The sequence below is a fragment of the Hippoglossus stenolepis genome, chromosome 14, assembly GCF_022539355.2.
Source record: "Hippoglossus stenolepis isolate QCI-W04-F060 chromosome 14, HSTE1.2, whole genome shotgun sequence".
In the NCBI taxonomy this organism is placed as follows: Eukaryota; Metazoa; Chordata; class Actinopteri; order Pleuronectiformes; family Pleuronectidae; genus Hippoglossus; species Hippoglossus stenolepis.
In genome coordinates this window covers 19,610,403-19,631,758 of record NC_061496.1, presented here as the reverse complement: position 1 = coordinate 19,631,758, position 21,356 = coordinate 19,610,403, and the positions used below count along the sequence as shown (strand labels likewise).

The following is a 21,356-nucleotide window of genomic DNA, read 5'->3' as shown; positions in this document are numbered from 1 at the left end:
TCAAAAGCTACACCAACAAAAATACTTGAAAAATACTATAGATTTTGCACATTTTCAATTAGATTCCTGAGTTCTCTTTCGGGAGGTGATTAGACCTGTTCCTTCACCCCCACATCCTTTATTCTGTAGGCCTCTCGTCGGATGCTGGACGATGAACTAACTGCTAGTTTGTCAATACAGAGCGAGACGTTCGCCTACAACCACAACCAGTCGAGCACGACCAGTGAACAGGAGTCCAACTCCACCTACGAGCGCATCTTCCCCCTTGGTCCAGACTACCAGGAGCCGTCACGCCTCATATGTAAGCTGCCAGAGTTTGCACAGAGCTCAGAGGAGCCTGGTAGGTGGACATGCACGTCTGCTTTCATATATACACATCAATTAAAAAAGATATGCACAATAAACATGCTAAATCTTGTCTAATGTGTTCCAGCTTCTACCAGCACAGCAGCATCCAAATCCACCATAGCTACTGTTGTCCAGGATGGGGCCCCTCACTATGCAGAGGCAGACATTGTGAACCTGCAAGGTGTGACAGGAGGCAACACGTATGCCATCCCTGCTTTGACCATGGACCTGCTGTCAGGGAAGGACGTCGCAGTGGAGGAGTTCCCACGAAAACTGCTCACATTCAAAGAGAAGCTGGGAGAGGGCCAGTTTGGAGAAGTGTGTACTCTTTACCAGACTTCTTAAGCTTTATTTAAAAAAAAGAAAAGAAATAGTAATAATGATAACAATTATAAACTTTATTTCTGTAGAACCTTTCAAAACCAGAGTTACAATGTGCTTTACAAAATAAACTATAAGTGCAAAGTAGCAAATCATAGAAAACCCAGATCATAATCAGCAACACAATCAAACAAAACAGATACGAGAACAACATTAAAACAATAAAATGAAAATATGAAAAACATAAAAAAATTAAAACTCTAAAAATTCTATACAGGTGAGTTTTTATCCATTTATAAAAAAACTGAGCTATACTTAAAACTACCTACACACATACTTATAACCTGAATATGTAAAAAATCCTTGAGATATTGTATGTTGTGATTTAAAAATGAAATTGAATTGAGGTGAATTAACATCATAACACCTCCTCTCCTCTCCTCTCCTCTCCTCCTCTCTCTCCTCTCCTCTCTCTCCTCTGCTCTGCTCCTCTCCTCTCCTCTCCTCTCCTCTCCTCTCCTCTCCTCTCCTGTCAGGTGCATCTGTGTGAAGCAGATGGAATGCAGGAGTTCATGAATAAAGAGTTTTTATTTGACATCCCAGAGGACGTGCCAGTTTTAGTGGCGGTGAAGATGCTCCGTTCAGATGCTAACAAAAATGCCAGGTATCGACTGGGTGCCTCTTGTAGCCTGTGCTGTAAATATGACATTGATATAATTCTGAATTGAATCTGTGTAAAATAAGTCACTTAACTTAAGCATATGATTTTATCTTGGTAGGAATGACTTCCTGAAAGAGATAAAGATCATGTCGCGTCTGAAGGACCCCAACATCATTCGCCTCCTAGCTGTGTGCATCTACAGCGACCCGCTGTGTATGATCACAGAGTACATGGAGAACGGAGATCTCAACCAGTTTCTGTCCCGCCACGAACCCGAGGGACAGCTCGCTCTGCTCAGCAACGCACCTATTGTCAGGTGAGTAAGTGGCTGCTGTAAATACATGCTTACAACTCTTTTATTTTCCTTCACAACCAATTCAACTATATCTTCTCTCTCATTCCCAGCTTCAGTAATCTGTGCTACATGGCCACTCAGATAGCATCAGGGATGAAGTACCTCTCCTCTCTAAACTTTGTCCATCGGGACTTAGCCACGCGAAATTGCCTGGTGGGCAAGAAGTACACGATAAAGATAGCTGACTTTGGCATGAGCAGGAACCTGTACAGCGGTGACTACTACCGCATCCAGGGCAGAGCCGTGCTGCCTATACGCTGGATGTCATGGGAGAGCATCCTGCTGGTGAGGACTCATACTTGAACTATAAAGAAACATGTTCACAATCATGTTTGTGCAGCGCCCCCTGTGTACAATTGTTGAAAGATATATGCAGACTGTGCTGATCACTATTTACACCCTCTTGTATTGCAGGGTAAGTTCACCACAGCTAGTGATGTGTGGGCCTTCGGGGTGACCCTGTGGGAGATACTAAACTTCTGCAAAGAGCAGCCATACTCTCAGCTCACTGATGAGCAGGTGATAGAGAACACAGGGGAGTTTTTCAGGGACCAGAAAAGACAGGTGAGTGCCATTACAACCATTACAAATATAAACTAGGTTGCCACTCATTAGAGCTCATACCTTCGCCAAGGCCCAAAAGTCCTCGTAAATTCAATCAAGATGCACCAAATTTCACACACTTCTAATAATCAGTCCTTGAATCAGATCCATGAATAACTCGCCCTATCTCGCAATGTTAAAGATAGTGAAATGAAAATCCTGGATCCGACCTCTGATCCGGATCTGCACCATAATTTAATGGATTCCGACCTTTACAGTATCCTTTCACCAAGTTTTGTGGGAAATCTGTTCTGTTGTTTTTGCATAATCTTGCTTAAAAACAAACAAACCAAGCAACTAACAACCAGGAGCGGAAACATAACCTCCTTGGCGTAGGTAACCAGTAAATCCATGTCCTTAATTTCTCCCTCCTTATCGTCTAGATCTACTTGCCTCAGCCTGTGCTGTGTCCAGACCCGCTCTACAAGATCATGCTGAGCTGCTGGAGGAGGAACACCAAAGAACGGCCCTCCTTCCAGGAAATACACCAAGCCCTCCTGGAAATACAGCCTTAAGCCGGGGCTATGTTTTCAGACAGTGATTCCCAGTCTGCTCCTCTCTGGAAGAAGTGGTGCTCGACTAAAGCAGGAGAGACACTCCAGGTTCAATTCGCCTTGTCTTGGGGGTGAGAGCCACCTGTGGGCTACAAGCTACGATCTGGGAAACACTGTTCCATGGACTTAACACACCTCAAAGATGGACTAGCAGAGACATTTTGTGTGTGTGTCAGTTTGAATTTAATCAGCACAATCACATTGGACAAGATGTCTTATAGAAAGGCAGATATTCTTAAGAAAATCAATTCTGTGTAGTTGTACACCAACCCTGAAAAACACACATGAAACAAAGATGATTACGGTTGTGTGGTGACACATGTTGTGCAAGTCAGAATTAAATGTAGCAAGTGACCTACGGCACTTTTGAAAATAAAATGTTCATTTTGTTGATATGAGTTTAGATTTCCCATGTTGCCACCGTGCTCGGTAAACAAACGTTGTAGAAGAACTTTTTTCTTGAGGACTGCTTGAATGTAGAAGGAAAAAGTGCAGCGATCCATTACTGTTACATTTCATTATATTTCAAGTGTTTCATCTCAGTCGCTCAGACAAACCTCCACACGTTGTTTAAACAAGAACATAGAGTTACTCGGTCCTTCTCATCTCCCTGCAGTTTTCCTACAGTGATCTGAACACGACATGTATATGCCTGTGTATATTCAATAGATAAGTCTAAATCTCAAATATCAATATTTTGTATTTTGTATTTATATGTTCATGTGTGTCTGGTTATGTTTTGTGTATTAATATGCTTTTAAAGTTGATGTGTGTGAAATATCATGTCATTTACTTTGTCAAACAAAATCAGGAATCCAGGTGGTGCTGTGTTGGTTACTAGTATGTTTTCAGTCTGTTTCATTGAAGAGATGTCACTGAGTGTGTTGTGGATGTTGAAGAAGAGAAAGTAAATTGTCTTTTAAAAGAGGAATGGAGAAGAACATTGAGTAATAAATCATGACTTATGACTGCTGCAGATCACACAGTGGTTTAGCTCATTCGAACACATCCTAAGGACTCATCAATGGGAATTAGCTATCAGCAGTCAACTTGCTCTCTGTTACTGATCTACGTGTTTTCCTGTGTTTTTCCATATGGAATAAAGCTGTGTGTTCTTTGTTTTACTCCAATAGCTTGAACGTCATACTGCATACCACTGTTTGAGCTACATGGGCTGTATTTACAGTTTCTGCACTCTTATCAGAGGCCTTTGTCCCACTTACCTCGTACGTTAAAGACACTTCTATCCATGGCGCATGGCGTCTCAGCCTTTATCTTTCACTACTTTACAGTCTCGTGTACTATCTGGTTTGAAGACAAATTCCTAAGTCATTTCATGGCATTTACATCTTCACAGTGTCATAAATGAGTGTAGAGCTGCAAAAATGTTATTGCACCCTGATAAGTCATATTTTTTATAGTTTTATTAAAACTTTGTACTAAATTTTTCAGTGAGAATGTTTTTTTTTATATAAACTAAAGTTGTACATTGATGGACAAATTACAAAATAAAACTTAAACAGGGAAGTGAATACCTCTCTCTGTGTGAGCTGCTGTCTTATTCATGAGAGCTGTATATTGTATACTGTGTGGGCGGTGCTTGAAGCTGACCAGATGGTGTCAGGATCTCATTGGCTGGATCTCGCTGGAGTGTCCAATCCCAGGATGGAGGTGGAGACTGGAGACAGGCACACATGGACCAGACACAGAACTTGTTGCATGTTAAGAACATTTGCCTGTAAAATTTGTGTTTTCTGTTTCATTTGTTTCCAGTTTGGACCTGAAAAGATGAATAAGGTGGTTTTGGTGACGGGAGCAAATAGGTAATGACTGTATTTATTGTTGTTGTTATACACCTGAAGTCTGGCATCTCAAGTGGAAAAAACTAATAACTTTCTCTCAATATCTTCAATCCTATTTTAGGATGTGTTTAGTATTTCATTCTATTATTTACATATTGGTTATTTATTTGCCTCTTTGAAATCTCTATAAAAATAGTCTCAGACAAAATGGCAGCCCAGTTATGTTACTTTTAGTACAAGAATGTGTCATGAAATATTATCTTGAACATTCAGGTACTTTGTGCTTATAGTAACACGTGTCCATGCTATGTGTCTCCCTGCAGTGGCATCGGCCTGGTGCTTTGCAAGCGTCTCCTCTCGCAGGACTCGGAAGGCCTGCAGCTGTGTCTGGCCTGCAGGAACATGCGTCGGGCTCAGGCTGCTCGCGCTGCCCTCCTCACGTTTCACCCCACGGCTCAGGTGGCCCTGCTGCAGCTGGACACCAGCAGCATCTCCTCTGTCATCAGCGCCGCACGGGAGGTCAAGCTCAGGTAGTAGGAAGGCCTCTCACTCTCACACACACACACACACACACACACACACACACACACACACACACACACACACACACACACACACACACACACACACACACACACACACACACACACACACACACACACACACACACACACACACACACAGATTTGAATAACGAGGAACAGATTCTTTATTTGTGTGTTAGAAAGCAACTAAATACATATCTGTGCCTTTGCTTGTCATCTGCAGGTATAACCGGTTAGATTACCTCTACCTGAATGCAGGAATCATGCCAAACCCACAGTTTGATGTAAAAGCCTTTTTCAAAGGCCTCTTCTCCAGGTATGTTATTGATTTTAGATGCTCCTGAGTCATGAAGCTCCTCTATGTCACTCCATGTGATGGAGTTTTATAATCTGACCCATCCTAAATGCTTCGGTCATCTACATTATTTCTATGATGCTTCTATTTCAGCAATATCGTTACCATGTTTGCCACCGGCGAGGGGATTCTGACGCAGAAGGACGACATCACTTCTGATGGCCTGCAAGAAGTTTTTGCAACCAACCTGTTTGGTCATTTCCTACTAGTCAGTTACTTCTACTTTGTCGACCAAATAATCTATCTAAAAACTGCTTTACTTTCTCACACGTTTTCTAATCATACAACAGACTCCTTCCATTACACTGCAGCTTATTTCAAGTCCTCGGGCAACACTCTGCCTCTCTTCCTTGCCCTGTCCTTCTTCTTCTCCTGAAGAACTAATGCACATTCCCTTCATTTCTCTTGGCAGCTGTTTGCCCTTGTGGACCAAATATAGGTGATACTAGATCCGACTGTCACTGATCAGTGATGCTCATTAAAAATTTACAGTGTTCCAGCCATAAGGTCACTGCAGACAGTTTTCTGCTTAGTGTGCGTTTGCAGGGGAATTCTGTCCGTCATATCAACTTGCCATCAAAGAGGAACCTGCTCAAAAGATTAGAAATGTATCTTTATTGCTAATTTGCTTTCTAGACAGTTAGAGAAAAAGTGACTTTTAGTGGGGTCCTTTTGAAAACTCTCAATAAAGTCAATAAAGTTTAGGGGAATTTACATTTGCTGATTAGTTTCATTCATCTTAAAAGGGCATGTTGTGTACATGAACATTTTTTCTATATTATTGTCCATGCTGCCTGTAAGCTATATCTTAAGAGTCCGTTCAAGATGTAAAAGTGAATTCATATTTGAAAGAATTACATTTCACCTGTTTCTCATATAGATAAAACTGTTTTTTAAAATGTAATTAACTTTTCTTTTTTCAAATCAGCAGGATGCCACATTCTGTCACCTTAAAATACAAATTGCAGCGGAAACAAAAGCACATTGTTCTTTGCTTTGTTATTTAGAACTATAGCTGAACTAAGGCTTAATGACTTATCATGATGACGTGATGTTGTCGTGTGCCCTCTGTGTTATGGCCCAGATAAGGGAGCTGGAGCCAGTTCTGTGCCACACAGGTCGGACCTCACAGCTGATCTGGACCTCCTCCAGTAACGCCCACCGCTCAGCTTTTAACCTTGAAGACGTACAGCACCTGAGAGGCACCCAGCCCTACAGCTCCTCCAAATATGCCTCCGACCTGCTCAGCCTGGCGCTCAACACACACTACAACAAACAGGTCGTCTCTCACACACATCACATGTTGTGTTGCGTATGTCTCATGCCAATTAAAAGACTTTGATGATCGAGATCCTTCTGCCTTTTTGCTTTCCAGGGTTTGTACTCATCTGTGATTTGTCCTGGTTTTGTGATGACCAGTCTGACCTACGGCATCCTGCCCTCTTTCCCAGCATTCCTCTGGACCCTGCTAATGCCTCTCTTTTGGCTTGTGAGTGCAGCTCTCAACATAAATTACTGACACATATCTGCTCCTCCAGTTAATATTGTGTGTATGAAATCAGTTTTTGAGTCATTCGTTTTCGTCTTTCATGATCACAGATAAGAATGTTCACCAACACTTTCACCCTGACACCTTATAATGGAGCTGAAGCCCTGGTATGTAAAAGAAAATGTCTAATAAAGTGAAAAAGTGACTTTTAGAACAACTCTAGTTCTGGAAGTATATTTCCCATTCAATTACTCCAGTAACGTTTTGGAAAATTCCTTTAATCCTGGAAACAGGCCAACCAGCTAAGCAGTGGATTGTGAACATATCACATTTGATTCGTAGCAAAAAATATTGGAAAACAGAAAAAAAAAGTAAAGATACAAGAGTGTGTACATAATTATTTAAAGAGGGAAGGAACTACATAAACCTTTGCAAACAATCCTTTTCCAATGACTTCCAGTGTGTATTCTTAAATTTTACCTTGTTGCAATAAATTATAGTTTGTCTCGTGTATGTATGTATATAATGTATAGTGTAGTAACTAGTTTAGTAACCTGGAATGATCCGATCGTAGCCAACATGATTCTCGAGGTTGTGGTAACCATTTCCATGGAAACAGCAAGCTCCACCAATTTTAGACTTCACTGTCACATCTGAGGATTGTGGGTAGTGTAGTTGGTTTTTTTTTACATTGCAGATAAAACACGTTATTTTTTTCAAACGTAGTTGATATCATATGGAGTCGTGCTTCCACAGGAGTAGATAACATTGTTTCATTATCTCGTCGCTTATAGTAAATCTACCTTGGATGGTTACAATATTGTGTCTGATGATCAAGATCTCTACTCAGACAATGAATCGGACTTTTACTTCCGGAACTATGTTGTTGAGCTCTATATCTATACTCTTTAGTACAAAAAAAATTCTGTATTGCTGCTCTCTCCTGTAGTTTTGGATGTTTAAGCAAAATCCTGAATCACTGGACCCACAAGTGAAGTACCACAGCTTAACATCTGGACTGGGCAACAACTACACACAACCACGGAAGGTGCGGCAAAACAGATTATACGTTTAGATAGTCACGTCAAGTAGTTCACAGTCTGAGTTTTGTGTCTCCTGGTCCTCTTTTCAGATGGACGTCGATTTGGAAACGTCAGAGGTTTTTTATGAGAAATTACTGCAACTGGAAAGTGAAGTAAGGAAGAAGCTTAAGGAAAAACAAATATAACCAACCCAACATGTGTGACAGTGGTCCTGCAGGATCTGGATCATCTTGATGGATATCACTCAGTTCTGTGAAAGAAAGATTTTACTTCTGCAGCATGCACAATGTCAGACTTTACAGAATTAACCATCCTCCATGGACATCTGAATTCAAAACAAATTGCAGTGACTGCAATTATTTGAAGTTTAATTTTGCTGTTTGCATCTGTTTTATCTGTATCGTGCTCAAAATAAAACGTCTGTCGTGATGGCTTGGCAGAGAGCTGAGGAGAACAACACAGTTTTGCAATTAGGCATACTTGGATGGTGGACCACGTTTCTGTCTACGCGGTGCAGGAGGGACTATATCCAACAATGTTGTTAATCCCGTGATCCCCGCGACAAACTGCGGTGCAGTCTGACAGCAGACTGTCAGTGTCATCCCAGAAGTTAACGTAGGTGGTCTGAGTGAACCCCTCTGCTGTGTATGGCGGTGCCGGTGCCATGTGCTCACAGACGCACCTGAGGCTCCGCTGTGGAGGGTGTGAGGCGCAGACGTGGTCCCCGTGTTCCGCTGCTTGTTTCCCGGTCCCGTACTCCTCCTCCGCTCCGCTCAGTTTCGGGTTACAAAAAGCCCAAACCATCCCGCAGAAGTAGATGAAAAACGTGCCCATGACCATGACCATGAGCGCGTAGGACTCGATCATAGCTTTGTTGACTGGAGATGTCATCTCTGAAGAATGCGCAGGAACAATAACCGGGTTTCCAAAGTGTGTTCAGGAGGGAGGGAGGAACTGTGAGACTGGCAGCATCACACATGTGGGCTGGGTCACTTCAGTACCCTCTTCAGCCAGATGGAGACACTCTGGAAAATAGTTATCTTCTCTGTCGTCTAACTATCTAAGACCAGTATGATATCTGTGTGAGAAACAAATGTAGCTTCAATAAACCGAATTTGATTTAATAAAATAAAAAATTATTATTAAATTTGGAGGATAATTCTAATAAAACCCAAATGGTTGATTGGGTAAATTTGAAGAGGTCACTTCTGGAGAAAAGACATATATGCAGCATGAAGTCAGTCAACTGAACCCCTACATAAAGATCACAAAATTGTGGGAGGAGCCACCTATTAGCTGTTTTTGAGGGCCTCCTCTCACCTTAGGGCACCAAGCTATTGTCTGCTTTGTTTAAGCCCCTACATTCAATATTCCTTAGCATTTTTGGACCAAGAACGTTTATATAATTTAATATCACATGATTTTCCAGAATGACCACAGATTCCTGAATGATAATGAAGTAAAACCAGCAGGAACTGCTGAAGACAATCATCTTTTCAATTAACTTAATTGAAACTTTGTGGACTTTTAATTGAGACCGTTCTGGGCAGAATTTAGAAAAACGGATTAAGTTGAATTTCATTATTAGGGAATTCTGCACAGCCACTTCGTATAGTACAACTGTATGGACTCTTTTAAACATGTGTTATTTAAGGTTAAATCGCGATCCTGTTTTTAGGATTTAGTTGTATTTATGTGTGAGTAAGAAGGTAATGAAACTGTACATTGGTTTCTGTGGAGGTAGCTGGGAGAGCACCTTCACCTTCACCTGGAGGATCAGTCAGCGCAGGTGAGAGCTGTTAGCTGATTGAGCCTCAGGTTTAAAAGGCAGCAGTGGAGCTGCCTCAGAAAAGAAACTCAGACACTCAAGATGGGAGACACACAGAACACGGAAGAACACGCACAGGAGAAACACTAGTGCTGAGCTAGTCCCTTTAAGTTGAAGTTTGTTTGTTTGTTTGTTCACGTGTGTGTTTTGGCGCTTGTCCAGGCTTGTCTTAGACCTGCTCTTAGTTATGCTGCAATAGGTCTAGAAGGTCGGGGGACACATGACACTCTGAGCTTCTCTTTCCAGCTTCTCCTTCCTCTTCTCAACTGTTATCACATCAAAGAAATTCATATCTCGTCGTTGCATATTACTGACTTGACTTCTTCCCCGGAGTCCCTTTGCCTTATCGTCTGCAGATCCAGGGCCGCAGCTGTGGCCACATCATGGATTAAGATCTGTGGATCGCGTATCAGAGATCGTAATGGTGGATCCAGTATGACAGATTCTGTATCATGCTGGCTGATCGTGATAATAATGGCGGATCCTTTATCGTGTTGGCATCTGATAATGGGGGTGGACCACGATCGAGGTGGCAGCTGATGATGGATCCTAATGGCGGCAGTGGACAATGACTGTGGACTATAGTGGCATCCGATCTTGATGGTGGATCATGATCTTGCTGGCTGCTGACCGTAGACTATGATTGCAGTAGGACTGCTCGATACATAGTATTTCTCCTCAGACACTTGACCATTACTGACAATAATCCATCAATTCATTGACCTTCAGTTATGCTTCAAAATGTTTACCCTTATCAATGCTGCTAAAACCTTTATCTTGATGATGTTCTCCTTTTACACTTGACATCTATTGCACTTCTGTCCGTCCTGGGAGAGGGATCCCTCACATGTGGCTCTCTCTGAGGTTTCTACGTTCTTTTTACCCTGTTAAATGGGTTTTTTAGTAGTTTTTCCTTACTCTTGTTGAGGGTTAAGGGCAGAGGATGTCACACCCTGTTAAAGCCCTATGAGACAAATTGTGATTTGTGAATATGGGCTATACAACTAAAATTTGATTGATGATAATAAAAGATGCTAAAACCTGAATGGTTCGTCTCTGGCTGCTGTGGTGAGAGCCCCGTGGCATGGTCTACTGCCACAGTATCTTCCAAACAGATCAGACTGACGGTGAGTGACTGTGACAGTATTTAAACAGGTTGTTTAAGAAGCCATGAGTCAGTTGTTCTCCAGGTCAGTGTTCACTAACAGACCCATCAGCAACTGGTAGGGCTTCCCTTTTAAGGTCAAACACCAGCAGCCACAACTCCCAAAATACCAGCAATGATCAATGAGTCAGGCTTAATGCCTTTTTTAGGAGATAAATATATTAACCTAAGTTTTAAAATCTAACATTGCTGGGTGGGACATAACTGATTCTAAAAACTTTAACATCCTTTGTGAATTTTGTGAAGATGCTGAGAATTTTCCAATTTTATTCACTTATCTGAACAGTAAGTCTTCTACTAGATACACTTTATTCCTTGAAAAACAGCCATTGTTTAGCAATATCCCTATACAGCAAGAAGGCTCTGTGTTTCGAATCCCGGTTTCCCAGCCAGGGGTCCTTCTGTGTGGAGTTTGCAGGTTCTCCCCAATGCCTGCATGGGTTTTCTCGGGCTTCCTCCCACACCTTAAACATGCAGATTGGGGGTTAGATTGAATGGAGACTCTAAATGAACCGTAGGTGTGAATGTGAGGATATCTGTCTCTGTATGTTGGCCCTGCGATACACTGGCGACCTGTGATGGGTGTACCCGCCCATCGCCCCAATATCAGCTGGGATTAGCTCCAGCCTCCCCAGGACCCTTACAGGATAATTGGTATATGGTTGGATGGATAAGCATTAATACAAATCAAAAGTGAGAAGAACTGACATTATTTTGAGTAGCCTGCAGTATAAAAGTGAATGGGTTTTCCTGTTAATAATTAAATTTGCCAACAACCTTGATTCTTCAACTTTCAAACCTGCAATTAATAAGAACTTCAAGGGCTACTTGGATGTGTTTAGATGTGTCATTTTACAGTTTACATGTTAGAGAGCTACATCGAATACTATCATGTCCCTACAGTGAGGGAAATCATCAGCATGTGCCCTTACATGTTATGGAGAAAACACCAAGCCCGTACCCAGTTCAGTCCTGTTGTTCAAGTTGTATGGTTAGAGGATAATAGTTTTCATCATGTGTAATTTCTTAGACACACTGTGCTACATTGCACATCATTTTTATTTCATATTTGAAATATAAACTTTAACCACTCTATTGAATGTAGCATCTATCAGAGTTAATTTATTTTTAATATAGCAAGGCCCTAACAGTACAGAATACTGTACAACCTTCAGTTAAATGAGCATATTGAAAACATGTATTTCTTTAATCCATTAAATATTTCTAAGGCTTGGCCAGAGTAGAGGTGATAAGAGAATACTTTTCTTCTTTCTTTTTCTTATTTTTAACTACTATCCAAAACAAAGCGACAGAACATGTAGCCGTACACCCTACTTCTTTATCAAGCACTTCTTTTTTCCTAAAGGTAAACAATGCCTTTAACTGTGTATTTTTATGTGAAGAGAACATGGAAGGATACAGGCACTGTATACACAAAACAAAGTTATTTCCATGTACTTTATTATGTTCCTACAAGCTACACCATGCATCACTCTGGCCCTATAAAAATGACAAAAATAAAACTGCCCTACTCCATTCTTTATATCTTCATTTCCATTATTGGTAGAGACCTCAAATATTCACATAAAATAATGAAAACTTGTATTGGTGGAAAAAAGTGGTTTGTGATATCCTCAATATCACACTTTTGCATCTTTCACTTTTTCCCCACAATGTGGTATTATAGGGACAAGGCCTAGTGTGTGCCTGATTTAAAAAAAAAATCTCAAGGTTAATGAATTATTGTGTGAGAAAACAATAAAGATATCACAATGTTAAAGACAGAAAGAAAAATCCCTGGACACGCCCACTGATCTGGATGCACACCAAATGTGAATGGGTTCTTTCCTGACCCTACAGCATCCTTTAAGTTAAGAATAGGTATAATACTTTTCAATATATTAGTGCCAAAACATGGCTTCCCAAACATGATACTTTTGAGTTAATGCAACATTTTAACAATATCAAGGGCCAAAACATATAAAACCATGACCATACGAAAATATTTGACTCTTTCAAATAAATGTTTGCCTTTACCAAGCTCTGACCACTTTTCATGCTGTCCGAATAACCCAACTATCAGCCTGTTTTCACTGCTGAGTAGAGTGCGATTGCTATGGATCAGGTTTTGTTACCCCAAGGAGTGGTGCAAGTGTGAAATGTTCACATGCAGGGTTTAAAAAGAGCCTGGGGCTCAGTGCAGTGTGAATACTTCAACATATATAAATGTCAGGACCTGGTCACAACAGTCTGCCCATACAGTTTGTCCCTGTTAGATTTTGACTGTAATTCCTAAATTATATGTTGACCTTTGCTCTGATCATGTCTTCCAAGTTAAATTACAACACAGCAGCTAACAGATGCACCTGCGGTGTTAGAGGTTACTAATGTATAATGTCTGGATAAAACATGGAGGAAGGACTCGTTAAGCTCTATTTGTTTTTAAAGCTGATAAAGTGGTGGTGCAGCAGTAACAGAGTCTGGGGACGTTTCCACGAGGAGTCAACACAACAGTGTGTAAGATAATTACCATGCTTTTCCTTCACAGAGGCTAGCAACAGCGCTGAGAACGGCATTGTGGGAACAGTAGTTTTTCTGTTGGCGTGTCCCCCATCGACGCCCATTGTTTGCTCGCTTTCAAAGAACTACATGCCCCAGCCGCGCAAACCCCCGAGGTCCCGGATGTCTATCGCGCCGGAAGAGAAGAAGGTCCTTTTCCCAGCCATCTTGTGGCTTCATCTAGCGAAGTGTTCGCACCAAGCCTCGTAGAATCGGAGGAAAATCCTGCTGAAGGGGCGCCATCATGCCCGGACAAATGCAAGAAGGTTTTGGCTGTCCCATAACCAATCGGTTCGACCAGTTATTTGACGACGAGTCGGATCCGTTTGAGCTTCTGAAGCAGGCCGAAGCGAAGAAGAAGGAGGCTGCTGCTCTCCCTGGTGCCGCCAAGACCGCAGCCCAGGCTGCCAAGCACCCGAAGAAAGAAACCCAGAAAGAAAGAAAGGTCCCGCTTACTGACAAGAAAGAGGAGACCCAGGCCCCCGTCCCGCTCAAAAAAGATGGTAAGCCCGGTTTCATCGTTTAAGCTCCCGGTCAGGCTGTGTCTGAAAGGGTGTTTAGCTAACAGGCTATGGTGCTCGTTTCCTAGCTAGCGACGGTTCGTAAGCCCCCGTGACATGAGGTCCGCATGGCTGCTTTTGTGTCCCTGTGCGCTGTCATTTATGCGAACAATGACATTTTTACTAAAGTGTGTGGAGCTGGAGGCTGTGCACCTCCAGCTATTCACCGAGAATCGGTTTACGGGCCGACTTGTTTTGGCTCGTCTCCCCATCGGCCTTGTTGAGCAGGTGGAACCCGAAAGCCTCGGTATCCGGAAAAAGTGGCCTTTCCATGCATTCATGTTAAAGTGCCGCAGGGTCGTGAGTGTCTGAGGCCACTTAGTGCTAGATCAGGCCCATAGCTGCTGTTATTTACTGATATTTTATTACGTTTTGATATAAAATAAATAAATGCATTAAAAGTATGTTCGTGCTAAATCCAACGTAATTGGTTATAACTTCAACGTAGATCAATGTTGAACCGCTGTTTTATTGTAATGGCGGTGGATGAGCCGGTGGTTTTGTCTCACTCGGAGCCGAGCTCTCTCACGGTGATGAACCTCGTGGTGACCGTGTGGGGCGTGTTGAAGCTCCGTCTCCGAACTGCCACTTCCCATTGGCGCACATTACACGCTCGTGCATGCGCTTGACCTGCTTCTGCGCATTTAATTTCGTATTTGTGATTTTAGCAGATATCCTCTATGTATATTGTGTCAACATTCAATCTACCACCTTGGCTGTGAAAATGGAGGCCAAGTTTCTGCCCTGATGTGCCAACGTGTGTGCACCATGTTGAATTTACTTCACGCAGAAGTGGAGCATCCAGTGTTAGGTGGAGATCTGTTCTCAGACAGTTAAATGGCCATTATCAGCAGGTCACGCTGCCAAGTGGGCTCATATCTGTTTGCTGGGGAGAAGATGAGACAGGTGCGCCGACTACGGTGCACCCAGCTGCCACTGTGTTCTGCAGGGTGTCTATTTTGGTAGCTGGTGGTTTAGGCCAGGGGTGGGATTGGGTCAGTCACAGTCGACCATGTGCTACACGGGTCGGGGGTTAAAGACTATGACAGTGTTAATTCCATTCAGTGACTCTGTGATTCAGGTGGTCAACACCCGTTGAAACAAAGTGGGAGATGAGTGAACATGCAGGAAACACCTCAGTCCCCATCAAGTTAAATCACAACCATCTACAAAGTTTCTACCTTACAATTGGTAACACATTTTGTGAACTTGATGGAGACTGAAGTTTTTACTGTTTTAATATTAGGATAACACTGCTGACCAGAAAAAAGTTGTAGGGTATTTAAAAATAGTATTAAAAAAAAATGTACACGTCATTAATCAAAGAAATGGATTTTACCAGTTGATTTAAAAAAAAATAAAAAAAACACATTCATTGAAAGTGTGCTCAATTTAGACAGAACAATAACAGTGTCTTCTTTCTCATGTCTGATGCTCAGCTGTGGGTCCTGATCTATCGATCCCATCGGTCCTCTAACCCCACTGTTGTGGTCAATCCTAGGTGCCGGCATGAGGAGAATGGGCCGCAAGCCAGAGGGCGACGGCCCCAGACCCCAGGGTGGCCAGGGCGGCCAAGGTGGCCAAGGCGGCCAGGGCGAAGGGCGTCCCCCCACAGACAGACGGCCTGTGGACAGGCGGCCCCCTCGTCGGTTTGAAAGACCCGCTGGAGAAGGTGGCGAGAAGACTGAGGGTGGCGAATTCTCAGTTGAGAAGTGAGTTCAATTGAACAGTAATTTTGTTTGCATCAGGTTCAGGACGACAACCCCCCCATGTGTGCAAAATGTTAGACTTTTTTCAATGTGTTTAAAGGTCCAGTGTAAGATTTAGGAGAAAGGGATCTGTTGACAGAAATTTAATATAAAATAATCCTAGTGATGTTTTCACGAGTGTTTCATCTAAATTATACAAATTGTTTTATTTACACTAGAATGGGCCCTTTTTATTGAAATACTTTATATTTACATCACGGGGGGTCCTCTCTATGGAGGCCGCCATGTTTCTTGTAGTAGCCCAGACTGGACAAACTAAACACCCTTTGAGTTTTTATGAAAACTGAAGGTTACCACAGGTTCTCTTTCATGTTTGGAAGGGGAGGATGAGGAGGTGAGGGTTATTCAGCTGCTACATGCATCTTCACCACTTTATGTCACTAAATTCTACCCACTGCAACTTTAAATATGTCTCATCAACTTTTGAGCGAATCACAGCAACACAAAGTAAACTAAAGTACTGTTCAGGTCCTAATAATTTCAGATTAGTGATGGTGTTTATTGTTAATGTGTAAAGTGAGTGCGGGCTGCTGCTGCAAAATGAACACAGGGGAAACCCTGGGGAGTGTTTTCTTACACCCTCCAAGGGTGTGTGTGGGGGGGGCGGGCGCGAGTATGGACAGCAACTGTTTAAGGCGTTGTTTGCAATGATAAGGCTTAGTATGTTTGGCCCCGACTGCTGCATGCAAATTAACTTGATCAGTTTACTTTTTAAGATCGATGAAACAAAAAAAATGAAGTCCAAATCTAAATTTAGACTATCTATAGACAGAAGCCACTATCACTTTGTTTTTCTTTAAATGTCATTTAAGGCAGCTAAAAGAAATTCATATTTTGTTAGTCTTCTTAACTCCCCCCAGCTGAATTTATGAAAATAGGCTGACTTAAAGATAGCCCTGCTTTAGAGCTAAGCTTGTGACAAGCAAAGAAACTTGTACTTTGCCAAAGAGTAGACTGATATTCATCATCTGTCTCTTTAGACCAATCGGTGACAGGCCAATGAGAGGACGTGGTGGTCCTGGCGGCGGCAGAGGGGCCCGTGGAGGCAGAGGACGCGGCATGGCTCGCAGCGATGGCTTTGACTCCCGGGGCAAGCGTGAATTCGATAGACACAGTGGCAGTGACAAAACGTAAGTACTTTTTTAGAATTCAAAAAACGAATTTCACCCATGGTCCGTTAAAGATCTTTGTATGTTTTTATTCAGTACATGTGTAATGATCGTGGCTAAAGCAAATGTTGTTTCAGTAGTCTGAAGGGTGAGGAGAAGCGTGGTGGAAGTGGATCTCACAACTGGGGCACCGTCAAGGATGAGCTCAAGTAAGTGTCTGTATTTACAATGACAAACTTTGCATTATGAGGGAGTTTTAGAATACGTGCACACACACTCCAATGGTGACCATACATATATAACACTTCTGTGTTAGTTTCTCATGTGTTTTTAGAGAACACTTGGTGACGTAATGCTAGTCAGGGAACAGGAGTCACATTTGGAGATGGGTTGTGGGCGTGTTTTTTTTGTATCGGGTGACTTTTTTTCGATTTCATCAGTTTGAGTGCATGAGTTCATCATGCTATATCATCTTAGTATTCACACTGTATCCTGGTTCAAAATAGTGGCAGACAATTTGAGTAAGTATTATTCCAAATACACATACTGTTTATTGGACACAACTTGTAAAATGTATTGTTTGATCTGTGATATTTGAGAATTGCTCAATTCGACCATATTGTAAACACTACATGTGCACAACAGGCATCATGAACCGCAACAAGTTTCAAACTTCACTCTTGGACTCAATTAGCTTAGTGTTTTTGGTAAATATTTTTGAAATGTTGACTTTTGACCATGATTTTTTTTTTTCTCCCCTTAAGTGTGCTTGACCAATCAACCAACACTGAAGAGACCCCTGAAGGAGAGGAGCATCCACCGGCTGACTCTGAGAACAAGTATGAATTTTCTTGTTTTATTTATCTTGTTATAAATTACAAGAATCATTTGGAGATTTTGGTTTTGCTGTAGTCTACAATATAACAGAGGGATGTGCAGATAAACCTAAATTTATAATAACATAAGTTAAGTTGAAAGGTTATGTTAAGACTACTAGTAACACTCAACTCTTTGTGTCTCGTTTTTGTTGAAGGGAGAATGAGGTAGAGGAGGTCAAGGAAGAAGGGCCCAAGGAGATGACTCTGGACGAATGGAAAGCCGTGCAAGACAAGGAGCGGGCCAAGGTGGAATTCAACATCCGTGAGGCCAACGAGGGAGCTCAATGGACCAGAGGGTTTGTGCTGCACAAGTCCAAAGCAGAGGTGAGTCAACAACATAGCTGCGAGAAAACTTAACTTTTTATTTTGGTTAACATAAAAAGCCAAGATTTGTCATGTCTGATCGACCTTGATGATGATTGATTATTAGGTTATTTATGTCGAATAAAATAAACATTTCTTTGTTTCTAAGGCAGTAAAAACATTTTGTTTTAATTGCTATCAAAAAGAAACCGACTCATTCTATTAACCCATTAAGACTTAAGCTCCAAATAAAATCACTCGTAAACATAAGAACTGTGTGAAGACACACTTGAAAATCTGAGGGTTTTCTGAAGAGCTGACAAAATTACCAACGTTCACAAAATCCAAAATTCCCGCCCTCTGAATCAGAAAAACACCTTTGATGGCTTAACATTTGAGTTTAATTGTAAATCATTACCTTTCCAATTTTTTGTGAACATAAAAGCTAAATAAACCTGAAAAACTCACCAAGATCCCCCACCCTTCCTCCTTCCCAAACATACAAGCTAAGCGCGCTAACAAACTACTTTTCCCATAATGCATTCTTCCTTTCCTGTGAGAATTTCATTGAATCGGGATGTATTTCATCAGTCACATTTCCTAAAAACAATGACACCATGGATGAGATGCACCCAAACATAGCTCCCTGTCTTGAAGATGCATATGTTACATCCAGACTGAATTGTTAAGGAAATCCCTTTAGTTTGTAATCTACCACCCCCTCTTCCTCCAGAGAAGTCCCTTAAACTTTAAAAGTGTTGCACCAGTTTCCTGTGTGACACTGAGGTGTCCAGGGTTAACACAAACATCACTAACTGAATTAGTTGCAAAATACAAGTGCAAAATGTCCCTGAACACTACATGCCCCAAACTCTTCTCCAACGACAGCTGCCTGACATCATTGTGAATAATTTCTTTAATATTGATACAATAAACAAATAGTCTCATTAATACCGACTTATAGTTTTTCACATCTCTATATATGCAGTAAATAAACTTCTGTTTCTCCTTCATTACTTTTTTTCATTCGATATGCAGAACAATCAGTCAATAGACAAATTATTTAGTCCACTTGTTTATTCTGGACATAACATAAATACTGTGGCTCAAGTGAGCTCAGGCTCCCTGAGCCTGTGTGGTAGGAAGATGAGGTTAACGATTGTTGCAGTCAGGAAATGCAGACTTTTTTAATTGAATGTTTTTCTTTTTCTACTTTGTTACATTTTTTCTTTTATCTAAAACGTAATCTGTTGATTAAAAACAAAATGGCTCGTATGTTTTAGAAATAACATCTTGCATTTCACCATCACAGGTTAAGAAGGAGGATGTGATTGAAACCCCTAAGGTTGAGGAGCCTAAGGTAAAAAGTTCTGCTTCTGTTGCACAGTATCTGACATCAAATGACACTTACAAATTAAATAAGGCAAAGCTGTAAAATGATATTAAACTGTTTCAATCAATTTTGTAGCCTCAGCTGGAGGATGAGCACCACTTCCGTAAGCCAGCCAATGACATTACGTCCCAGCTGGAGATCAACTTCGGAGATCTGGGCCGTCCGAGCCGTGGACGCGGGGGACCACGTGGTGGCCGGGGAGGTCGAGGCCGCGGTGAAATCCCTAGGCCGGTCCGCACAGTAAGGACTGACAAGGTAGATACCTCTACAGTTTACTACAGCCCTGTTAAAATGTGGTCATTGTACCTGTTAAGATTAAAAGCCTGATGGATTCTTGCTACTATAACTAACTCTTTCTTGTGTTTGCTTTTCCTTAGCCGTCATCTGTGTCTGTGCCCAACGTGGACGACCCAGAGGCCTTCCCAGCCCTGGCTTAAGCCCTGGCTGCTGCCCTCAGGCCTACAGGAGCCTCCTGAGCACCTCCACTACGAGGCTTGCATGTTCCTGGATCCTTCAGCAAAGTGAAATGATGGAGACGACTGTCATTAACTATGGCACTCAATGTGAGGACTGAGTTTTACCCAATAAAAACAAAACGAAGATGGAAAAAAAAAAAAGTAAGGAGAAAAAAAAAAGTAAAAAAAAAAAATGAAAAGGACTTCTTGCTACTCCGGAGCAACTTATTGGTAGAGGTTTTGTACTTGGAAACAAAGTAGCAGGGATGTTTTCATACAGTATTTTTTTCAGAGGTTATGCATTGTCCATTGATACATTTTTGTAATTGCTGCTTGAAAATATGCATTTTCAAAATGTAAGCATAAGAAGAGTATCTTTTAGCTTGGTGTGTGCCATTGCTTGCTTTCTTGCTTTGAAATAGGCACCGCAGAGCTCCAACCCAAGCTCCTCGGCTCTGCCACACCAGGTATTATTGATGAAGTTACAGCTTCATTCATTGAGATTTAAGGATTTTGTTTTTCTTTAGCACTGGGGTATTGTTTTATATTTTACACAGGAGGTCTATTCTTTTATGATCTTAGGCCTGTAAATCTTGACTATTTTCATAAATTCTTTCAGAGACTGTATTTCACATGGTGCACATAAGACACTGCATTGACGAAATGGCGCCTAAATCTGTATTAAAGTTCTCTTTTTTTTTTTTTCAAAAATATTTTTAAGGAGGAACGTTAGGTCATTTTGGAGGAACACATTGGTCATTACTTTGCTAAATTTACATAGATCCTGAGACTTTTGTCAAGTGGATTTATTTGAAGCTGCAGGTTGTTCCATGTGATTTACTCGTATTTGGGGTGCTGTTCACAATCGAGTGTCTCTTCCTCCTCGCACATTTCACCTCTGATTACTCACCATGTGGAAGTCAATCAAAAGTTTTCTTCAAAGTGATTCAGAGAGGAAGTGTCTTGATGCAGCCGTAGCCTCCCTCAGGCCTCCTGACTGTTTACACACTCCACTCGAGCATCCTTCCACAGATGTAAACTCAGCCCAGCGTTCGTTTGTTTCGGCAATCTGTTCTGTGCTGATATTTTCCTCCACTGTTGACTCGCCCTGTAGCTCTCACAGTGGCACCACTGCATAATTGCTCTGAAAGAAATACAGTCGTTCATTGTGTGGAACAACTGAAGTGCTCTACAAATGTGTGAATTCTAGCCCTGCTATTAGAGACCTCTGTCGGTAAATAAAGATGGTCGATAAATTTTT

General features: G+C 41.7%; 3 protein-coding genes across 9 annotated transcripts in view; all 3 read left to right on the top strand.

Moving 5' to 3' along the window:
- ddr2a (discoidin domain receptor tyrosine kinase 2a) overlaps positions 1-3,679 on the top strand; it is a 30,942-nt gene extending 27,263 nt beyond the window's left edge. Inside the window, exons 11-17 of one of the 4 annotated variants that reach the window (XM_035176626.2) lie at positions 181-301; positions 434-666; positions 1,206-1,333; positions 1,449-1,646; positions 1,736-1,970; positions 2,100-2,249; positions 2,672-3,679. In XM_035176626.2, the coding sequence (XP_035032517.1) occupies positions 181-301; positions 434-666; positions 1,206-1,333; positions 1,449-1,646; positions 1,736-1,970; positions 2,100-2,249; positions 2,672-2,803 (1,197 nt within the window). In that variant the 3' untranslated portion in view covers positions 2,804-3,679. Of the gene's footprint in view, positions 1-129; positions 341-433; positions 667-1,205; positions 1,334-1,448; positions 1,647-1,735; positions 1,971-2,099; positions 2,250-2,671 lie in introns of all 4 variants that reach the window. The other 3 variants (XM_035176625.2, XM_035176624.2, XM_035176623.2) reach the window with 3 other exon arrangements.
- An 835-nt stretch (positions 3,680-4,514) lies between these two features.
- hsd17b7 (hydroxysteroid (17-beta) dehydrogenase 7) lies at positions 4,515-8,533 on the top strand. The gene is made up of 9 exons (XM_035176627.2): positions 4,515-4,665; positions 4,968-5,174; positions 5,413-5,505; positions 5,638-5,752; positions 6,629-6,823; positions 6,920-7,033; positions 7,144-7,200; positions 7,983-8,081; positions 8,166-8,533. The coding sequence occupies exons 1-9, from the start codon at positions 4,562-4,564 to the stop codon at positions 8,259-8,261; spliced, it is 1,080 nt and encodes a 359-aa protein (XP_035032518.2). The 5' UTR covers positions 4,515-4,561; the 3' UTR covers positions 8,262-8,533.
- A 5,222-nt stretch (positions 8,534-13,755) lies between these two features.
- On the top strand, positions 13,756-21,351 carry serbp1a (SERPINE1 mRNA binding protein 1a). Of its 4 annotated transcripts, none has more exons than XM_035176161.2 (9): positions 13,756-14,131; positions 15,690-15,900; positions 16,938-17,087; positions 17,207-17,275; positions 17,831-17,905; positions 18,097-18,268; positions 19,560-19,607; positions 19,716-19,895; positions 20,018-21,351. In XM_035176161.2, the coding sequence occupies exons 1-9, from the start codon at positions 13,873-13,875 to the stop codon at positions 20,075-20,077; spliced, it is 1,224 nt and encodes a 407-aa protein (XP_035032052.1). In that variant the 5' UTR covers positions 13,756-13,872; the 3' UTR covers positions 20,078-21,351. The 4 variants fall into 4 exon arrangements, with proteins under 4 accessions (XP_035032052.1, XP_035032050.1, XP_035032053.1 ...); XM_035176159.2 differs by having other exon boundaries at positions 17,204-17,275; XM_035176162.2 differs by having other exon boundaries at positions 13,758-14,131; positions 18,100-18,268.
- The last annotated feature ends 5 nt before the right edge of the window (positions 21,352-21,356 follow it).